Raw genomic sequence first — 19,375 nt, 5'->3', positions numbered from 1 at the left:
ATGAGCTACAGAGGGAGGAAGAGTTACCTCCGCACAGAGGGACTGGTCAATGATTGACTGAAGCAACAATTGCTGACAGCAGACTTTCAGACACTACCCTGAGGATAGTTAATATTTACTGAGCTTCTACTATTGTCAGGCACACTATCCTAAGCGCTTCGTATGTATCAATATATTTAAACTTCACAGAAGCCTTGCGAAATAGCCACTAGTATTATCATCCCTAGAAATAAGGAATCTGAGGCAGAGAGAGGGAAAGTAACTCACTGAAGGCCACACAGCTAGTAGGTGGCACAGCTAGAATTTGAACCTAAAGGAAATCAACCCTGAGTATTCATTGGAAGGACTGATGCTGAAGCTGAAGCTCCAACACTTTGGCCAGCTGATGTGAAGAGCCAATTCATTGGAAAAGACCCTGATTCTGGGAAAGATTGACAGCAGGAAGAGAAGGGGGCGGTAGAAGATGAGATGGTTAGATAGCATCACTAACTCAATGGACATGAATTTGAGCAAACTCCAGGAGATATTGAAGGACACAGAAGCCTGGCATGCTGCAGTCCATGGGGTTGCAAAGAGTCAGCCACGACTGAGCAACTGGACAACAATCTGGCACTAGAAAATGCTCTTTTAACCAAAATGCTAGACTATACTCTCTTTCCAAGGTCAACCAAATAATAACAGTAATAGCAGCAGCTACCACTTACAGTGTTTATAATGGGCCAGATGCCATGTATGCCAGGCATGCACATTTCTTGCCAAAGAAACTATAGCTCTCAGATAGGATAATTGGATTCAAACTTTGACAGTGCAGGGTGCTTGAACTTGGGGGGCAATAAAGAACAGCAGGAGCTAGAATAAGTTTGTACAAGGTACAAATGTAGAGCATAAAAGAGCAGGTCATTGACCGCACCTAGTGGGAATGGCACTGGGCTGTGGACAGACAGGTTTCTTGGAAAGCTTCAGAGTGTGACCTGTGAGCTGAATTTTGAAAGACAATTGGATATTCATCACAGAATGATGGGACAAAATGTTCTGTGCAGAGGGAAAAGTGGGAATAAAGGAATGGGAGGCCAAAGAGAATTACACTCAGGAAACATCAAGCAATTTGTACGATGTGGGAACAGAGTGGGCAGTAGGACAGTATAGAAATTAAGTCAGGAGAAGTCAGGGAGCTAGATCACAAAAAACTCGACTTGCTTTTCCAGGAAATTTGCGCTGTTTTTCAAACTTGTCCACTGAAATTAAAAAAAAAAAAAGAATAAATATCCCCAGAGAATTTAGTGACTTAGTATGAAATCCTTCGGACTAGTAGGAGTTTTCCAAAGTCTACTTACTCTTTACTGCATGCCTGATAATTCTGCATTTTGTTTAAGTTACTTACCCTTGAGTAAAATGGGCAGTCTAGGATGAGCTTTACCTTGTAACTTTCAGTATGCCCAGCACACTGCCCCTACCAACCTGCCCAGAATAGACCCCAGCTTGAGAACCATAGGAAGGAAACTATCAAAAGGACTTTAATCAAGGGAATAATGTGATCAGATCTGCAGAAATCTATCTGGCAGCCACATGGAAGATGAGTTGGAGTGGGCAAGCCTGGATGCAGGGCGTCCAAACATCACTTTTCAGGTGAGGCTCCAGGCCCCCTTCTCTTCCTGCTCTCCATCTTTCCCAGAATCAGGGTCTTTTCCAATGAATTGGCTCTTCACATCAGCTGGCCATCCAGGATGGATGGATCCTGGGGAGGCAGAACTGACAGGATTTTTATCTGACTGAGTGTGCAAGTGTTTAGGACAGCTTCCATAGACCTGGCTTAGGTCACACCTAGGATACTAGAAAAGAAACAGGTTTGGAGGGAAAGATGATTGGACTGGCACATTCAGAACCTGAGGTACCTGTGGATCATAGGGGCAGAAATACCCAATAGGCATCTGCATGTCAGCAAAGAGGTCTGGGCTATCTGATAAAACTTGTTTGAATTATGTACATAAAAGTGGTGGTCACAGAGACAGCAGGTAGAATAAGAAAAGCAGGTTAATGACAGAGTCGTGGAGAATAACATTTAAGAAGCAGGCAGAGGGACAGAAGGCCAAAAGCTGCAGAGAAGGGAAGGTCAGAGAAGTGGGAGCCAGTAAAGGAAAAAAGGTGGAAAAGCAACGGCCAGCCCTGTTTAAAACCATGGAGATAAGTAAGAGACACAAAGACTGAAAAAAGTCTGGATTTAGCTATCAGGTCAACAGTAATCGGAGACAGGCTAGTTCCTGAGGAAGACTGGAAGTGGGGCTAAAGAGTGAGTGTGGGGCGTGAAGGAAGATGGTGATGGTAGGCTCCGTATTTCAAGAGCATGGCCGAGAGTCAAGTGAGTGGTGATGTGGGCTCAAGGATTAACACGGAAGGATACTAACCAGGGTCGTGAAAATGGGTGCAGCCCAGAGAAATGAGTACAAAACAAGGATGGTCTACACGTGGGCTGTGGGTCAGGGAAGATTAATTATCAAAATGACCATGAAGGAGGGAAATTTGGGTGACAGCAGGGAAGGGAGTGAAATGGCAGAGGAAACACAGGAAGGGGAACAGCCCCTGGTGCCTTGGATTCGATTCCATGGGGAAGGTTATCATCATGTGGAAAAGTATAATTTGCTGCCTTTAGGGGGTATGGAGTCTCTTGCCCAGAGAGAAGGAGATGCCTGAGTGGGAAGGTGACTTCTGGCATTCAATGTATTTATCTCTGTTGTAACTTTTACTAAAGAACTAGTGAAAGTTAGGAAACAATTTTAGGGAAGTGGTCTAGAGGGAGGTCTGTATTTTAAGCTGCAGGTGACAGGGAAATTTAGGAACAGTTTGGAGGAGTTCAAGGGATTGGCAGGCCAGTCTAAGAAAAACTTTGCCTATCATAACATAGTCATGCAATAAGGAAAATGAAAAATGCCTGGGGATATACAGGCTTCAGAATATTGTCAGAGACTTGAAAGCTAGGAAGGATCACTGGGAGCACCCAGGTGAGAAAATGGAGGCCCAGGGAACTCAGGGGCCTTGTCCATTGTGTACTTGGGGGAAGATGATATTTTGAGAGCATGTGAACTGATCAAGAGGTGACAACAGACAGCCAGAACCTGCCTCAATAGAAAATAAGAGACAGAAGTTAAAGGGAAGACAGGAAATTTGTCCCGTAGGACAAAATACATCTTGAAGCAATGACTGGAATTTCAGTTAGAAAGCCTCACCTGCAGGGTGGCAAACTCTTTCCAAATGTTAGCCCCTGTGTGTTCAAGGCTGTCAGGCCAGAGCCACACTGAGCCTCCATAGGTTGGTACAGTGAACCCTCCAGACTGAATCACAAAGGGACCACAGCCCCCAGCCCTGCTCCTGGCCCATTGCTAAACTTCAATAGGCCAGCCCCCACAACCTGGAACAGATGGGAGAAAATGTACATCCCTTGGCGGTTTCTCTAGACAGTAATTAGGAGCTGATCTAGCGTGGGCCTTTGGAAGGATTCCGCCCCCGTCCTGCCTGGTGCTGGGATCAGCTCACACGGCTCCTGTGTCCACAAGGCACAGAGAATACATTGTCCATAAGGAGGATTATTCTGTACAAGAAGTTCAGACAAAGGGAGAGGTTGTTCCCAGCTGCCTGGGGGAGGTGAGAAGGGGGTGGGAAAGGGACTGGCCTTGCACTAGGGCATTCCTGCAGAGATCAGCTTCTTCCCTTCAACAGCAGGACAGGAGGTGGGCACTCTATCGGCTCCAGTTCAGTCCAAACACCAGGACTGATTGTGGAGTTTGAAGGAGCACTTAGCTAAAACCTATCTACCTTGACTGTTTCCCAAGAAAGTGCAAGGTCAAGTTAAATGACTAACTAGGTAGGGCAGCAATAGACACCAGCAGAGGAAGAAAACAGGGTGACTTGGGCAACGTGCAAAAGAGAGGTTCAGCAATGACAGAGTCCCAGTCTCAGGGCAGAGCTGGAGAGGGGCAGTCCTAGCAATGGGTGTCATGCAAATACTGATGTAGTAAGCTTCCACCTTCAACAGGATGACCTCTGCGCTGTAGTTAAGTTTCACAGCTGCTGCTTCTTTCGTCATCCCAGACGCACACCTGGGAGACAATGGCCTAATCTCATTTTCCCCGGGTCCCCAAGAGTAGAAGAAAGCACAGGCCCCAGGCAAAACAGAGCCATTAGAAACTGGACAACACTACCAGAGGGAAGCAAGAGTGCCATCTTTTTATCTTAAATCTGAGCAAGGGAGCAGCAGGTCAATGTCCTCTTCTCGAAACTCTATATTATCATCTCTATTCCCTCCTTTGGGGATGAGTGTGTTAGGGATGGGAGATACTCTCCATTGAGGCACTTGCTGGGCTGTATGAGCCCCTAAGTTGGTGATGCTGCTAGGTTTGTACACTCCAGAGGATCTGGGGTTGGAAGGTTGGGAATGAGAGCATGTCCTCTAAGAGTGAATATAGATGTAAAGACAGTTTGCTTAAGGGCATGAGATAGAAGTGGGGTCCCGAGTATGCTCCTCTTGGGACATACTGGAAGGCACTTCCACTGGGGAGGACTGAACTGGAGGGCACTTCCACTCTGGGAGGACAAGGAATCCATTTCAAATAGCACTTTGGGGATGACATTGCTATTAGTCTGAGACAACAAAGACACTTGGGGTTGGTTTCAACAGGTTTAAAACGTTTTCAAGAAACTTTCAACAGGAAGAATCTTTGGGTGGAATAAAGGAGAGTGGTCACCAAGATACTCCAGGGGTTTTGGAGACGCACACCTTGAATTCTATCCAATGTGACAGTGAGCTCGGATATTTCCAGTGCAGAGGGAAGAGAAGAGAAGGACGAGTGAGTGGGCTGCCAGACGGGTAAGGCAGCCCTGCTGTAGCGGGGAGAACGTCTGACGCTGCCTCAGAGCTGACGGCAGGACTCGCCTTGCTCTGTGTGCTGTGATCAGTGAGCTGTGTGGATACATGTCTGGTCGTGATGGAACTGAAATGGATGTGACATCTGTGACTACTTTTCCAGTCCTTTGCTGCCACAGCCTGGCAGAGTCCTGCCTGGCACTGAACAAATATCGAAGTACTAATGTGTGACAGAAGAGAACAGAAAAAAGGCAGCTGGGAAGAATGAGCATGCCCTCTTACTACCTCTCAAGACATTTAGATCAAACCTACAGATAAGAGGAAAAAAACAAAAAACCTAAGAAAACTTTTTATTGGAGAACAAACAAGAATTGCCTTGGGACTTGGTGGTCCAGTGGTTAAGACTTTGGGCTCCCATTGTAAGGGGTCTGGGTTTGATCCCTGGTTGGGGAACTAGATCCCATATGCTGCAATTAAGAGTTCACCTGTCGCAACCAAAAATCCTGCATGCTGCAACTAAGACCCAGCACAGCCAAATAAATAAGTAAAATTTTTAAAAATATTGCCTTGCAGCAACCCTCAAAGTCTCTGACATGTAGTCTCCAATCCCCACATAGCTATCTCAATTTACCTGCTGTCAGATAACCCTGACACAGGGGTCATCAACTTAAATAACTTTATTCAGAGCAATCCTTTGGTCCTCTTCTGCTGACTCAACTCCTGCCCTTGCTTGCAAAGGAGAGCCAAGAAAGGCAGCTTAAGCTGGTGACCCAAGCCCACTCTCCTCTCCAGCTTTATAGAAGCAGGCAAAAGTGCTGGCAGCTGCCACCTCCCACCATCCACTTGACCCTTATTGGAACTACCAGCTCAGTGGACTGGAGAAAAGTCATGCTAACTGAGCCCAGGAACCAGGCACACTTTGAGGATGACTCAACCATAAGGAGAGACAGTGTGAGGTGCAATTCCCCTCTCCCTCCAAAATACAGGGGGGAGAAAAACGTCTGGAGAACAAGGGACATTTTCACGTGCTCACAAAACCCTTTTTCATGTAGTCCTGCCTGGCAGAGCCACTTCCTGAGGAAGCCTCCACCTACTGGGACTTCCACATCTTCCCTCATGTGCCCAGGGTGGGGTAAAGGATGGGGGACTCTGACTAGTTCCCAGATGAGAGCTGAACTGGCTTCTGACAGGATGGAGAGCAGAGCAGGCCCAGGCTTCTCCAGAGTTGTAAGTGGATGGTCTGTCTCGGCCCGGAGGCCTCATCACCTGCATCTGGAGAGATGGCCAGGCTGGAATCTGGGAAGCAAGGCCTGCGGAGGCAGCGGGCCTCTGAGGACAGAAGCTGTCACCGGCTCTGGCGGCACAAAATAAGCACAGGCTTTCAAACAAAGCTGAGCGGTCCACGATCTTGTGTCCATCAGCTCACCACAGACATGAAGCAGTCTCAGATCAGGGCAAGTTCTGGATCGAAAACCGAGGAGAGGGCAGTGAGAAGTGGCTGAAGAAACTCTCATTTATTGGATACTCATTATTTCATAGATTGTGCTAAGTGTTTTACATCGTTTTCCCATTTTAATCCTCACAACAACCCTATGAGGTAGGTATTATCATCATTTATAAACCAAAAAACAGGCTCAGAAAAAGCAGGTCACTTGCCCAAGGTCACACAGCTAGTTGGCAGTGGAGATGGGATCTGTCTGCGGCTGAAAGCCTGTGTTCTTTTCATTGTACCCATCCACATCAGCTTTGGGCAAAAGGCAGTTTCACTTCCCAACTCTGAAAAGAGCACCTGGGAGTGGAGGTTGCCACCCGCACTCACCGCTGGTAGGGATGCATGGAAGCCGACTTGATGTTGGTTTTTATCCCACTTGGCATTTTCCCTAAAAAGAACATGAAGAAAGACACCTGAAGCACAGTCAGATATTCATCATAAATCAGAAGTGTTGTCTCCCAGGTTCCCTTCTGTCACCTCCTCCATCAGCTCAGAATCTGTGGCATCTGACCTTGGGTGACAAGGATCAGAGGTACGGCTCCCGGCTCAGCCCTCTACCTGAAGGTGGTCAGGAGGAGGAATAGTGGGAAGGGCTGGAACATATCCCTGCAGGCTCCTGCTCCTCCCCTAATGGAAAAAGAGAGCTTGTCCCTTTGTCTAGACAGCTTGGAAGAAAATACTTCTTCCAGCTGCTTACATCCGAACTCCTCAGACTGTTCTTATCATTACTAAGAGTGAGCAGAAGAGACAGGATACAGAGCAAGGAATACGCATAGCACTGGAAAACCTGCCTGCTTGTCAATTCCCAACACATCTACCCAGTGATCCTAATACTTAGTGTGAGACACTGACAACACACCTACCCAAAGTTAAAGGGGGACAGAAGGGTAGCTAAGGGCAACTTTAGTCAAAGTTCTTTCTCATTGTCTGGTGCCTATTAACAGAGTCTCAGATGAGGCTTTCACTCTCAAGAGTTTTTTTTCTGGGTCACAGTCCAAGGGAGAAAAGGAGAATGTCTCCAGTTCTGGGGATGGGGTGAGGGGGAAGTGTGGCAGATAACCCAGTTTATTTTCACATCCCTGCTCCAGGTCTGTCACCAAGCCAATCCTTGTCACCTTACCTGGCTGACCTGCTTGGGCCATCTGCACCCCACTGAGCATTGGCTGCTGCTGACTTGGAGCTCCTGCCATCTGCACCTGCTGTAATCCTGAGGCTCCTGCGAGGACTGTTCCAGCTCCCGGCTGGCCTGGCTGGCTAGGACCACTGCTGCCTGAAGGCCTCCAGTTAGACAGCCCCTTTCCAAAGGCAACAGCTGCCACTAAGGCATTGGTGTCTGCTGGATTAAAGGTCTGCTTGTTCGGCCGGAGACCTGAAGGGCAAGGGAAGTGGAGACCCTAAGGTATGCCTCTGGCCCTGGACTGCATCTAGCACCAGGAAGACCAGTATGAGTGCCAGGGCTTGGAGTTCTGACTTCGGTAGCATCCAGACTTCCTGGAAACCCAGAGGAAGAGCCAGAGGACCCCCATGACTATCTCGGAATTCTCCCTTCTCCCTTTGCGCCTTTCTCCACCTGCCCCAGAGCTGGCCTGAAATATAGAAGGCCAAAAGAACAGATGCATACCCTTGGCTAAACAGCACATCCCTGCATCCTCATTTCACCACTACCAACACCACCCTTCCTATTTCGGTGATCTTATCCCTCTTTCCCCCACCACTTTTCCACCAATCCCTCCATACCTCCACTCTCTGATTCTCGTTCCTCTTTGTTGATTTTCTCCAGAAGGTTTGAGCACATTTTGTTCAAGCTCTGGATCTGTTTCTGTAACACATGTAAGTTTGTGCAGAAATTAGGGCAAGCAAGAAATGATTACAGGAAAGTTTCTTCCTTGAGCTATTCCAGGGGCAAGGGAGGCATAACCACTGCCATACCCTACAATAGAGGAGTGGGAATACTCAGCCTCTCCAGGTAAAACTCGGGGGTGTGGGGCAGCAGGGCAGTGACTCAGTCCAACCTGTGCTGCATCAGCACCAATGCGAGCAGCATCCGTGGTCAGCTGCTTCTCTTGCTCTTCAACCTCAGGGTCAGGCTTGGTTCTCAGATGGTCAGGGACCACCTCATGGCTGAAAACAGGTACCCGTCCTTCAGTCTGCCTCTGTAACACACAGATTTTATTGATCCTACTGTGCACTCCAAGAAGATTCAATTCTGGCCTGATATACACATAGTTCCTTTCACAGGCAAACAGTGCATTTTCAGGGAAAACACAACCTAAGACTAATAATATCTGGCTTCCTAAAACACCATCCCTCTCAATCCATCCTTCAGTTCTATCTACTCACCCCTATCTCTACCAGATCTAAGGATAAACCCCTCTCTGCCACATTTTAACCAAAGATTGAAACAGGAAAGGTTACAAAAAAACACACTCTTTGCTTGAGACAGGTGTTGGAGGAAAGAGGAAAAAAGGTCTTTATCTTGGTGCAGGAAGCCTCAGGTTAATTTAGCACTCTTTGGGAGTGGTTCTCCCAACTCCAGAAGGACAACAAGCAAGGCCTCCAAAATGTAGCCCCCACTTATTGCCACACACTACTGTATATTCAAAATTTCTAGAATAGAAACCAACCACTGTGCTGTCAGTCCTCATTTAAGAACTTTGTTTCCTAAGCTGCATCCCTCTCCTCTTACCATGAGATCTTCATCTCGGTCTGGGGACAACACCAGAGGGATGATGACTTGGTTGCGGAACAGTGGTGTCTTTTCATGCTTCAAGACCTTGTTCAAAGTGTTCAGCTGTCCAGAAAGCAAGGCAAAGCTGTCCAGGACAGATGGCCTGGTGGTGGTAAGAAGACGTCAGAATGTTCCTGGTAAAGGAGCCTCAAAGGGGTCCCTCAGACTAGGAATAAACAGACTCACCCCCAAAAGACTCACAGCCCTATGCTGGCCTGGGCAGGAACTAGACTGGCTCACAGGGATTATGGGGTTAAGAAAGAGGGATACACTTTGAGTTCCTGACACAGAGAAAAAAAGACAGGTCATTATAGCAGTCCCACTTATCCTAAGTTTCACTTTCTGAGGTTTCATCTACCCGTGGTCAATAAATAATAAACGACAAATCCAGAAAATAAACAATCCATGTTTTTAAATTGGGAGGTGTTCTGAGGAACATGACGAAATCTTGCTTCATCCCACTCTGTCCCATCCGGGATGTTAATCATGCCTTTGTCCAGCATATCCATGCTGTATACACTACCCACACAAGTAGTATCGAAAAAAAACCCACAGTATATACAGAATAGGATTCAGTACTAGATTATGGGGGACTACTATATTTGAATGGGGTGAAGACAATGGCAAAATAGGAACGATGGCTACACTATTATCACTAGAACTTCAGAAACTGGGTAAAAGATCCCCTTCCAGATCCAAACTTTCTGAGTAGATTGGACCTAAAAGACTTGGCAACACCCGTGGCAAGAAATCCAGTATTAATACTGTGGTGGAAGGACCCACTGCAGGAGGACCTCATTCCGGAGAAGTCAAACAGGGAGAATGAAAAGCTAGAAAGAACCTGGGTTGAGAAATTGGGCATTTCACTACTTCCCTTACAACTGGGGCCTAAGGCCAACTTCAGTGTTAAATGTTAGGAAACCCAGCTCTTTCTAAATCAAAAGATGTTCACAAAGTGATAAATGCTGGAGATACCCTATCCAGCAAGTGGTCTAGTCCCCACCCATGGAGCCCTCCCCAGCTTGCCCTGGCAACTCTTACCAGGTCAGCCGGTCATACTCGTTCTCCAGCTTGTAAATGAAACTCCCCAGTGAGTTCTTCAGATCAGCCACTTGACTCAGCAGTGCATCTAATGATGCCTCAAGCTGTTTTTCCTCCCTCTGAGCCAATAGGAATGGGTTGGTTACTCAGATGAGTGTAAGGATGATGCATACAGAGGACGGCCAAAAAGCCAGGGTGACAGTGTGCAACACCAGTACAGTGACACAGAATCTCACTGGCACAGGGAGAGTCAGGTTGTTTACCATCTTTGGTATTAGGATCACAGACAGCATCAACCCTTAGACCTTTAAACCCATTCATCTGACCTCAATTCCTCCTATCTACTGATTGCTTCCTCTCGTTGCTTTTAATCCAGGCGTGATTGTTTCTCTATATTAGGCTTGGTTTTTCTCTGTTCTCCCTCATTGGACTATTTTCACCAGACGTAATGCCTGGGATTTATTATGTTTGGGACACCTCAGCAGCATACATCTTCTGTTCTAGAACCTGCCTTGTGAACCTGGCTGTTCTTGGCAATGACATAATCTCTGGAAAACCTACCTACACAGGAAGGCTCCTCTGAATACTGCCACGGCTGCCACCCCCACCTTCCTCTTCCCTCAGCATTTGCTGTTTCAACCTCTTCCTTCCTGAATTAATCTGCACTCACTTTATTGCTGTGCCAATATTCCTGTGCCCGTCTCGCAAGCTTAGTCAACCTATAAATATGTACTGACAACTACCCGTGTGTAACAAACAGTGACAAATGAAAAACAAAACAACAAAACCGCACATGCACCCAAGCACTAGGCAAACTATATTAAAAGCTGAGGGGTCTCCATAGCATTTCCTTTACGTCTACGATCTCCAGTTTTATCTCATTTCATCCTTAACTACTAGGGCACAGACTAGGAAGAATGAAGCAAAACTGCAAAACCCCGAAAGTGCAGGACAGGAGCTGGGTTCCACCCACGGCCTCAGATTATTTAGTCTGGCTTCTGGCCACCACGGTCCCACAATTCCTTCCATCCTCGGGCTTCTCTCCAACTACAGATTCTCTCTTCTGTCGACATCCAACAGCCTAGGCCGGGGCCTGAGCCCGAGCCCAGTCCACCTCTTTCTTGAGCCATCTTCCTTGGACTGCCCCTTCCCAAATTACAACTTGATCCTTTTCCACACCCTAGCAAGACAGTGCTTCCTTCTCCGTCCCAACTTAACCGCAGTTTCTGTCTCCCGTCAGCCGGGCTCCACCCCCATCCCTCTCCAGAGGTCCTCGCACCCATCGCGCGTCCCCTTATCTCACAGTCGCGAGCTCGACCCCGTTCTCTCAGCCCCAACTCCTCACTCTCTCCTCGGCCAGCCCACTTTCGGTCTCGTTACCCGAAACTAGCTAGCGGTCATTAGCAACAAACCGGTCCTCACCTGCATTGCGGCGGCGGGTGCGGTGTCAATCACTTCCTCTTCCGGTTCCCAAGTCAGCCAATTAGAAAGCGCAGAACTCGACCTTCCCACTCACTTCCGGCCCCACCAGTCGCGAGACCTCCGGGTCAGGGGTCAGGAGCGGAGCGTCGTCTCTGGCCCGGGCCGGCGCGGGAGGGCTGTGTGATGGCCTCGGAGCGCCCGGAGCCGGAGGTGAGGGGCGGGCGGGCGCAGCGCTGGGCCTGGAGATCCGAGGGGGAGGGTCCGGCGGCCAGGTGCGGCCGTGGCCTCCTCCGGGTCTGGGGGCCGCCTGGCCATCCCGAAGGCCCAACAATAGCATCTCCTCACCCCTACTTTCCTCGGGGTGGGGGGCTAGAGGAGGAACTGGTGGCTCAGTTTTGTTTGCCGAGATTTAATCCACGACTCTCAACTCTAGGGCTCTTGGGTTCTTTGACCTCGTAATGGCGTTCAGAAAATCTGTATTTTGATTTTCTGTTGCAGGTTCAGTGGGCAGGTTTGCCGGTTGCTGCATCTTTCAAATATTATTGGAACGCCATAAACAGCATAAATTAATTAGGTTCTAGCGCTCATGCTATTGGAGAGCAGTTTAGATTTCATGAAAAAACGTTGGATTCAAAGTGAAACCTCGTTCTAGTATCGGCGCTGCCCTGTAGCTGTCTGTGCAACTTCTGGCAAGCCTTGACTTCCCGGATCCTGTTTCCTTCTTCTTAAAATACCTACCTTCTGGTCTATTGTGAGGTTAAATCGGAAAATGCAAATGAAGCATCCTTTAAATACTAAGGACCATGCAAGGAACTTTTGTATACATTGTGTGGTTCAGACTTGTGCAAGGAAGGTGACAATAGCCATTTTCATTTACAGACAAACTAAAAATCGAGAGAAGTGAAGTACCTTACCCAAGTGCTACTCTCAGCTGGGGAGTAGCAGAGTTTTGGAATTAGGGTGTAAAATGTCAGCTTTGGAAAGAAAACATCACTAGGAGAGGTGCCCAGTGTTACAGGAGAACATGTGAGTGGATGGAAAGGGTGAGAGGTGTATAATCATGCATTGAGTCCTTACCTATTGAATGCTTACTGTGTGCCAGAGACCATCTTAGCAATATCAAAGATTACTCTCAACCCTATGAAGTAGACACTGTTATCCCCATTTTTCAGTTGAGGAAACTGAGGCACAGAGATATTAAGAGTAACAAAGTTGCACAGCTAGTAAGTGGCAGAGCTAGGACTCCAAAACAAATGGTCCCTTGTAGATCTTGTGTTCTTAGCCATAATGTTTACAATGCAAAAAGAAAGTAGCCACAGGATGGTAAATCTCCAGTGTTAGGATTTGATGTAAGGAGACCCAAGATTAAATACAATTGTAGGAAACTACCCTATTAAAAAGGATCAGATGTGCCCACAGGGCTGGTGGAGTAGCCTATGCATCAGAAATACCATTACTGAGGAATACTCAAGGAATTTGGAGCATGTTTTGTGAATTAAAATGAGAAGACATGGAGGGATGTTGTGAAATAGAACAGACCTTTCATGCATATAGACTAAAACAGCATTATCCAATAGAAACCCAATGCAAACCATATGTGCCAGTTTTCTAGTAGCCGCTTAAAAGAGATTTTTAAAAAATAGGTAAAATTAATTTATAATAATACATTTTCTTTAACCCCATATTTCCAAAATAGTGTCATTTCAACATGTAATGAATATTAAAAATTATGAGATATTTAACATTCTTCTTTTGTACCAAGTCTTTAAAATCCAGAGTGTATTTTACACTTAGGCATATGTCACTTTGGGCTAGCAATATCTCAAGTGCTTAGTAGCCACAGATGGTAATGGCTACCATACTGAGCAGTGCAAATCTAAAATAACTTGAATCAACACACATTCCTGGCAGTCTCACTCAGCCACAAGTTCATTTGTTAAATTCTTGATTTGCATTTGTGAAAATCTTACCCCAGAAGGTAAAGGGAGTGAAGAGTCCTGCCCCTTGGCAGAAAAGTGACTGTTAGAGGTTATTATAATCCCAAGAAGAAAGATTGGGCCTAGTCAGATTTAAGAAGTCATCATTCCTCAGATACTTAAATGATGTGTGCTGTTATGGACTTGGAATTGTGCTATGTATCAGGGTGGATAGGGAGCAGTGTAAGACACTCCCTATTTTAATGGTGTGAACAAACATTGAATTATAATAAGTGCCTCAAAGGAAAAGTACAGAGCGAGTGAGTGTTTAACAAGGGTTCTTAACCTAATTGTTAAGTGAAGGGGATGGATCCTAAAGCCTTCTCAGAGGAATGACATTCAAGCATGGAGGAGTGGAGGGTGGCAGTGAGGAGAGGCGGAATACATTGCAGGCAAAGGGAAATTGACAATCCAGAGGGAAGGAGAAGCTGTGAGCCTTCAGAGAACTTAGAGGAAGCAGCAGCTCATGTGGGCTCGGTGACAGTGAGAATAGCTAACATGAGTGCTTCCTGAGTTATCATCTAATACTTGGGAAATCCCCATGAAATAGGCACAGTTATTATCCCTCTTTCACAGGTGAGAAAACTCAGGCACAGAGAATTTAAGTAACTTCACCAAGGCCTTATTCTAATAAGCAGTGGAACCAGTGTGTGATCTTAGGCACTCAGACTCGGGGAGGTGGATGAGAGATAAGACTGGTGAAGAAGATTCAGGTTGAAGCCATGCTTGAGGTTCAGGACTTTGGCATATGTACAGTGGTTCAAGGGCAGGTGAAAACTCTTTTGTGGGACTCTGTTAACAGAAAACAGCACAGGGGTTGGAAAAGGCTTCAAGAATAATTTGTACCTTAACCACCAAGGGACAGGGGCAACAAACAAAAAGCAAATTAATGAGATGAACATTGTTTCCTTCATCCTGGCATACATAGTATGCAGCATATGCCTCATGTCTTATTCAGCTTGCTATGAATGGTATGTAGGCCTCAGTTAATGTTCCAGAGAATGATAGGCTTTCTCTATCATTGTCTTATCTCCTGGTTAATTGCCACAACATCCTTCTGAAGTAGACATTCTTATTCACATATTAGAGATGAAACTGAGGCCTGGAAAAACTGACTTGTCCAAGCTCAGTTGGATACCAAGTAGTAGAGCATATTTGAATCCAGGTCTCTGCCTTCAAAACCCTGCTGTCTCTTTGCCAGACAACTCCAGTGTACTTCAAACTCAGGAGGATTCAGTATCAGGGATTAAATCTCCACGTAAGTGTCAGTGCTCTGAGAACACAGCTAACTCGGGAATTCTCAACCAGTGCAGTGGAAGAGTGACTTGGGGGAGCTCATCAAGTGTAGACTCCGGAGCCCTCTCAACTCTTAATTCAGTTGGTCTCAGGTTTCTGCAGTTTAACAAGCACCTCAGGTGGTTCTGATGCCACTGGGTCCTTGGATCACACTTGGAAAAATACCACTCTAGCTGCCTGAATTAATTCTTGAGTCTTGGTTTCGATAAATTGCATCTTGAATATGAAGAAACCTTAGAGCTGATGTTTGTGAAAATGTAGTTGTTGACTTTGAAGGATACATACAAGGGGGAATGTTGTGAGAAGGCTCGAGTTAGGAGATGTTCCTGGTTTCAGGAGTGTGGATTCTGTAAGAACCCATTGATGAACTAGACTTCAGTTTGGCCTTGAAGAGTTAGTCCGTCATTCAGAATAACCTTTGAGACAAGGTGGAGAAATAGAAGCTACACAGTAGTGGAATTAAGCAGCCTACTAACAAATAGTCCGAAGAAAGTCTTCTAATAGGACAGTGCTTGTCTGTACTCTCCATCTGGTGTATCCCCCTTTCCCTCCTCACTTAGTCAACTCTGCTCAACCTTCAGGGTCACTTTCTCTTAAGACCCACCTCTGAGTCAGGTTACTTTGTTACATGCTCTCATAAAACCACATTCTTATCCTTAGGCACAGCTAGTTTGTATTAATATAATAATTAGAGTGATTATCTGATTGTTTTTTTTTCATTATACGGTATTCTATGAGAGCAGAGAATGCCAGTTTTTGCTTTCCATCATATCCTTAGGACCTAGCCCTGTGTTGGCACATAGCAAACTCTCTGTAAATTTGTTGAGTGACAAATGAATGCATACTCACCTTACCTTTGTCCTCTTTGGACTTGGATGAGGACTTGATGGCATTGTGATTGAATCAACAGGGAAATTAAGCTGTAAAGAGATTTACTAGAAGAAAAAACAGCAGCCTAAGCTTCACAATAGAATAATAGGCTGGGTTTATCCAATGTAATAGGACGAATTGAATAATTGTATGTGTCCAAAAAAAGCCAGCTGCATTAGGACAGAATGGGGGATGTGTCTAAGTAGCAGAAGCGAGAAAGTCATAAAGATTTCTCGGGTCAACAGCATGGTAAAGCTTTCCCCAAAGTAAATAGACTGTGGGATACTCTGAATCTGTGACCTCACCTGGGTCTTATACTCCATTCTGGCTTCCACATTTTAAGTTGAAAAGTAGACCAGCCAGAGTTCGTTCATGGGCTTGTGATCTAAGATATAAAACAGGGAACTGAAACCATGCTGTTAGAGATACACTTAAGGAACCTGAAGATGTTTATTGTGGAGCAGCAAAGACTCAGAACCATCATCAGTTATCTGATAGATTCTCCTTTGGCAGAGGGTCAGATTTTCCCTCTGTGGCCTCAGGAGGTAAAATCCAAAGTAAGTTACATATTTTCAAGAGAGCAGATTTCAAGAGCAGGTCAGTGTAATATCAAGAAGACAGATTCTGGCTCAGTGTGAAGAAATTTCTAATTCTGCCAACCAAGTGAGGGTGAGCACAAAAAGCTGAAGTGAATGGCTGTGCAGGCCTTCCTCCAGACTCAAAGCAGCAGCCCCTTGTTACTATTGATACATGCATTTATGTGGCACTTTTAACTTTTCAATGTGCTTTCACCCATCATTGGGGTAGGTGGTGATATTTTATAGAGGAGGAAACTAAAGGTCAAGGCCAGAGTCTCAGCTGTCACATCACATTTTCTTTCTGTAATACTGTCATTCTATCTAAAGCAAATCTATTAAGAGTCTACACCAGAACCACCCTCCCGCCTCTTCCAGAACTGTAGAGAAGATAACATCAGTAAAGAACAAACTAGTGGGGGCGGGGGTGGGGGCAGTGGAAACTTGGTAAAAACAACTTTCCTGGAGGCAAAGGAAAAATCCAAACAGTAGTTTTTCCACAAAGCAGATGAGGAAGGATAGGAGTTCTTGAACAACAAAAGCCAGATGTTGATAAAAGTGAAAATTTTGGAATCACTGGTAAGATACTAAGAACATAGCTTAAAAAGAGAGTGAATGTAACTTGTGGGAGCTATTTCTCTCATTCATGCAATCATTCAACAAATACTCCATCCCTTAGTGTGTCTTGGCACTGTGCTGGTTGCCAGAGATACAGCAAAGAACAGCACAACGTAGACTGCCCCTGCCTCCCTGCGGTATCTACACTTGTTGGGGAAATCAACTTTAAAAAGTACACAGATTTTTCAGTATGAACTGTGGTGGGTGCTATGAAGAAATTCAGACTGCTTTGCGAATGCCTAACAAGATACCAAACAGTACAGGGAATCATGGAAAGGTACATTTATTAAACCCAGAGTGGCCAAGATTTTAGTCCTAGAAGATGAAGTGACCTCAAGTGTCCCCAACTCTCCTTATGGTGCTGACACGTAGACCTATGCTCTCCCTCCTTTAACCCTGGCTCGGTATGGGCCAAAAAACTCCTTTTCCTGGCTATTTCCTTGCACAACTGAAACAAACTGACTTTTTTTTTTTTTTAAAAAGTCTTTACTAACCACCAAAGAAGAACAAAAGGAAAACAACATGGAGACTAGTGTTGTGATGACCTCACCTTGAGAAGAGTTGTACTGCCTATGACTGGTTTTAAATGTTGCATTTGCTTTGCTTAGAACATAGCGTGAATTCACTTATTCACTTATTGTATAGAGCACCCTATGGCCAGGCGGTGCCCCAGACTCTGGGGACAGAGTGATAAACAGAAAGGGCTGCTGACCTGGGGTATCCTTCTTACTCTGATAATACTGAACCCATCTCAGCCTTCTTCAAGATAAGAACCATGGCACAGTCAACATGTAGACAAGAGAGGTCACTAAGGCCACACTGCCAGTCCAGAGGGAGAGCTTGCCTAATTTATAAGAATAACTCATTATGAGACCAGGGATCAGAAGAAGAGGGCATGTAATTGCTGCCGTTTCCTTTCAAGCCAATTACATCCTTTGTGTCTTTTTAGGAGTTTGGCAATAAGAGCATTCAATTTGATGGGACCTTTTGAGGGGAATGATGGTTAGAAATGATAGGAAATAACTATATCTGATTTCTTTAACTACCAGAAATCATCCTGCAACCTACTGGTTTTTGGTGTTACCTTAAGCAAACCAAAGTAAAAAAGGTTACTTGACACCTTTTTTTTTGTTTTGTTTTGTTACTTTGGGCTTCTCTGGTGGCTCAGACGGTAAAGAGTCTGCCCTCAGTGTGGGAGACCCGGGTTCGATCCCTGGGTTGGGAAGATCTCCTGGAGAAGGAAATGGCAACCCACTCCAGTATTCTTGCCTAGAATATCCCATGGATGGAGGAGCCTGGTGGGCTACAGTCCATGGGGTTGCAAAGAGTTGGAGCCGACTGAGCGACTTCACTTTTCTTCCCTACTTTGATTAATTATCAGTTCTTGTCCATCTTATTCTAAAGATTCCTTAAAGTGCAACTGAGCTCACTTGTCTTAAAGGTTAGTTCAGCTGACTTTTCCCAAGACCGTCAGTGAAAGGCAGTGGTGGTTTTACATTCTAATACAACTCCTTGACTCAGCAGGGAATAGGCACAAACAGCTCACAGAATGGCTACTTTGAGTAGCTGTGCTGTAGGCCATTGTCATCTCCCCTGGTTGTTAGGGGAGCTTTCTAAATCCTGTGGTAGCCAGGGGGGGATTTTTTTTTTTTTTTAATACAGATACCATAATACTGCCCTGCTGAAAAAAGATTTAGGTAGCTTGACCTAATTCTTGGATAAAATCCAGAATCCTAGCCAGGGCCTATCTCAGGCCAGTGCAGGATAACAGTATAACAGTAGTATTTCCCAAAGTGTGATTTTAGACGGTATAGAGACAACACAAAGTAATACTGAATCACATCACATTGATGTTTAAATTGTCTTTTTGAATTATGTCACAGCATCCTTTATAAACCTCCATCATGTTCCTTCTTGTAACCATTTTAAAACTTTTCTGCTCCCAAGTCCCCAGTTTGATCCATATGTTAGACTCAGTAGATAGGCTTTCAGCTCATCAGGCGTGGGCTTGACTTCTGACCCTGTGCCTACAAATTCTAGACCACGATACCATTCATGTATGACCTAAATCAAATCCCTTCCATTTATACAGTGGAAGTGACAAATAGATTCAAGGGATTAGATCTGATAGACTGCCTGAAGAACTATGGATGGAGGTTCGTGACATTGTACAGGAGACAGGGATCAAGACCATCCCCAAGAAAAAGAAATGCAAAAAGGCAAAATGGTTGTCTGAAGAGGGCTTAAAAATAGCTGAGAAAAGAAGAGAAGCTAAAGGCAAAGAACAGGAAAGATACACCCATTTGAATGCAGAGTTCCAAAGAATAGCAAGGAGAGATAAGAAAGCCTTCCTCAGTGATCAGTGCAAAGAAATAGGGGTAAACAATGGAATGGGAAAGACTAGAGAGCTCTTCAAGAAAACTGAGATACCAAGGGAACATTTCATGCAAAGATGGGCTCAATAAAGGACAGAAATGGTATGGACCTAACAACAGCAGAAGA

At 45.5% G+C, this 19,375-nt stretch overlaps 2 protein-coding genes across 6 annotated transcripts in view; one reads left to right on the top strand and one right to left on the bottom strand.

The window, feature by feature from the left end:
* Window positions 1-551: 551 nt before the first annotated feature.
* On the bottom strand, window positions 552-11,614 carry MED8 (mediator complex subunit 8). 4 transcript variants are annotated; one of them, XM_043878656.1, is made up of 8 exons: window positions 11,539-11,614; window positions 10,117-10,235; window positions 9,034-9,178; window positions 8,360-8,500; window positions 8,085-8,166; window positions 7,468-7,716; window positions 6,675-6,735; window positions 552-1,235 (listed from the first exon to the last, which is right to left on the bottom strand). In XM_043878656.1, the coding sequence occupies exons 1-8, from the start codon at window positions 11,542-11,544 to the stop codon at window positions 1,223-1,225; spliced, it is 816 nt and encodes a 271-aa protein (XP_043734591.1). In that variant the 5' UTR covers window positions 11,545-11,614; the 3' UTR covers window positions 552-1,222. The 4 variants fall into 4 exon arrangements, with proteins under 4 accessions (XP_043734591.1, XP_043734590.1, XP_043734594.1 ...); XM_043878655.1 differs by lacking the exon at window positions 552-1,235 and adding an exon at window positions 5,192-6,316; XM_043878659.1 differs by lacking the exons at window positions 552-1,235; window positions 7,468-7,716 and adding an exon at window positions 5,192-6,316.
* A 30-nt stretch (window positions 11,615-11,644) lies between these two features.
* Window positions 11,645-19,375, top strand: part of SZT2 (SZT2 subunit of KICSTOR complex) — a 52,239-nt gene continuing 44,508 nt past the window's right edge. For both annotated transcript variants that reach the window (XR_006336002.1, XM_043878651.1), the window contains exon 1: window positions 11,645-11,748. Coding sequence is in view for 1 of the 2 variants with exons in the window: in XM_043878651.1 (XP_043734586.1) it covers window positions 11,722-11,748 (27 nt within the window). In the remaining variant the exon portion in view is untranslated. The remainder of the gene's footprint in view (window positions 11,749-19,375) is intronic.

Source organism: Cervus elaphus, chromosome 20, assembly GCF_910594005.1.
Source record: "Cervus elaphus chromosome 20, mCerEla1.1, whole genome shotgun sequence".
NCBI lineage: Eukaryota > Metazoa > Chordata > Mammalia > Artiodactyla > Cervidae > Cervus > Cervus elaphus.
This window is presented reverse-complemented; position numbering and strand designations above follow the sequence as displayed.

Excerpts from the sequence above, each read along its gene's own strand:
- MED8 (XM_043878655.1), bottom strand. Across the intron at positions 7,717-8,084 it reads ACGAGAATCAGAGAGTGGAG|GTCTCCGGCCGAACAAGCAG; the intron begins GTATGGAGGGAT and ends CTTGCCCTTCAG. Across the intron at positions 6,317-6,674 it reads TCCATGCATCCCTACCAGCG|AACTTGCCCTGATCTGAGAC; the intron begins GTGAGTGCGGGT and ends TTTTCGATCCAG.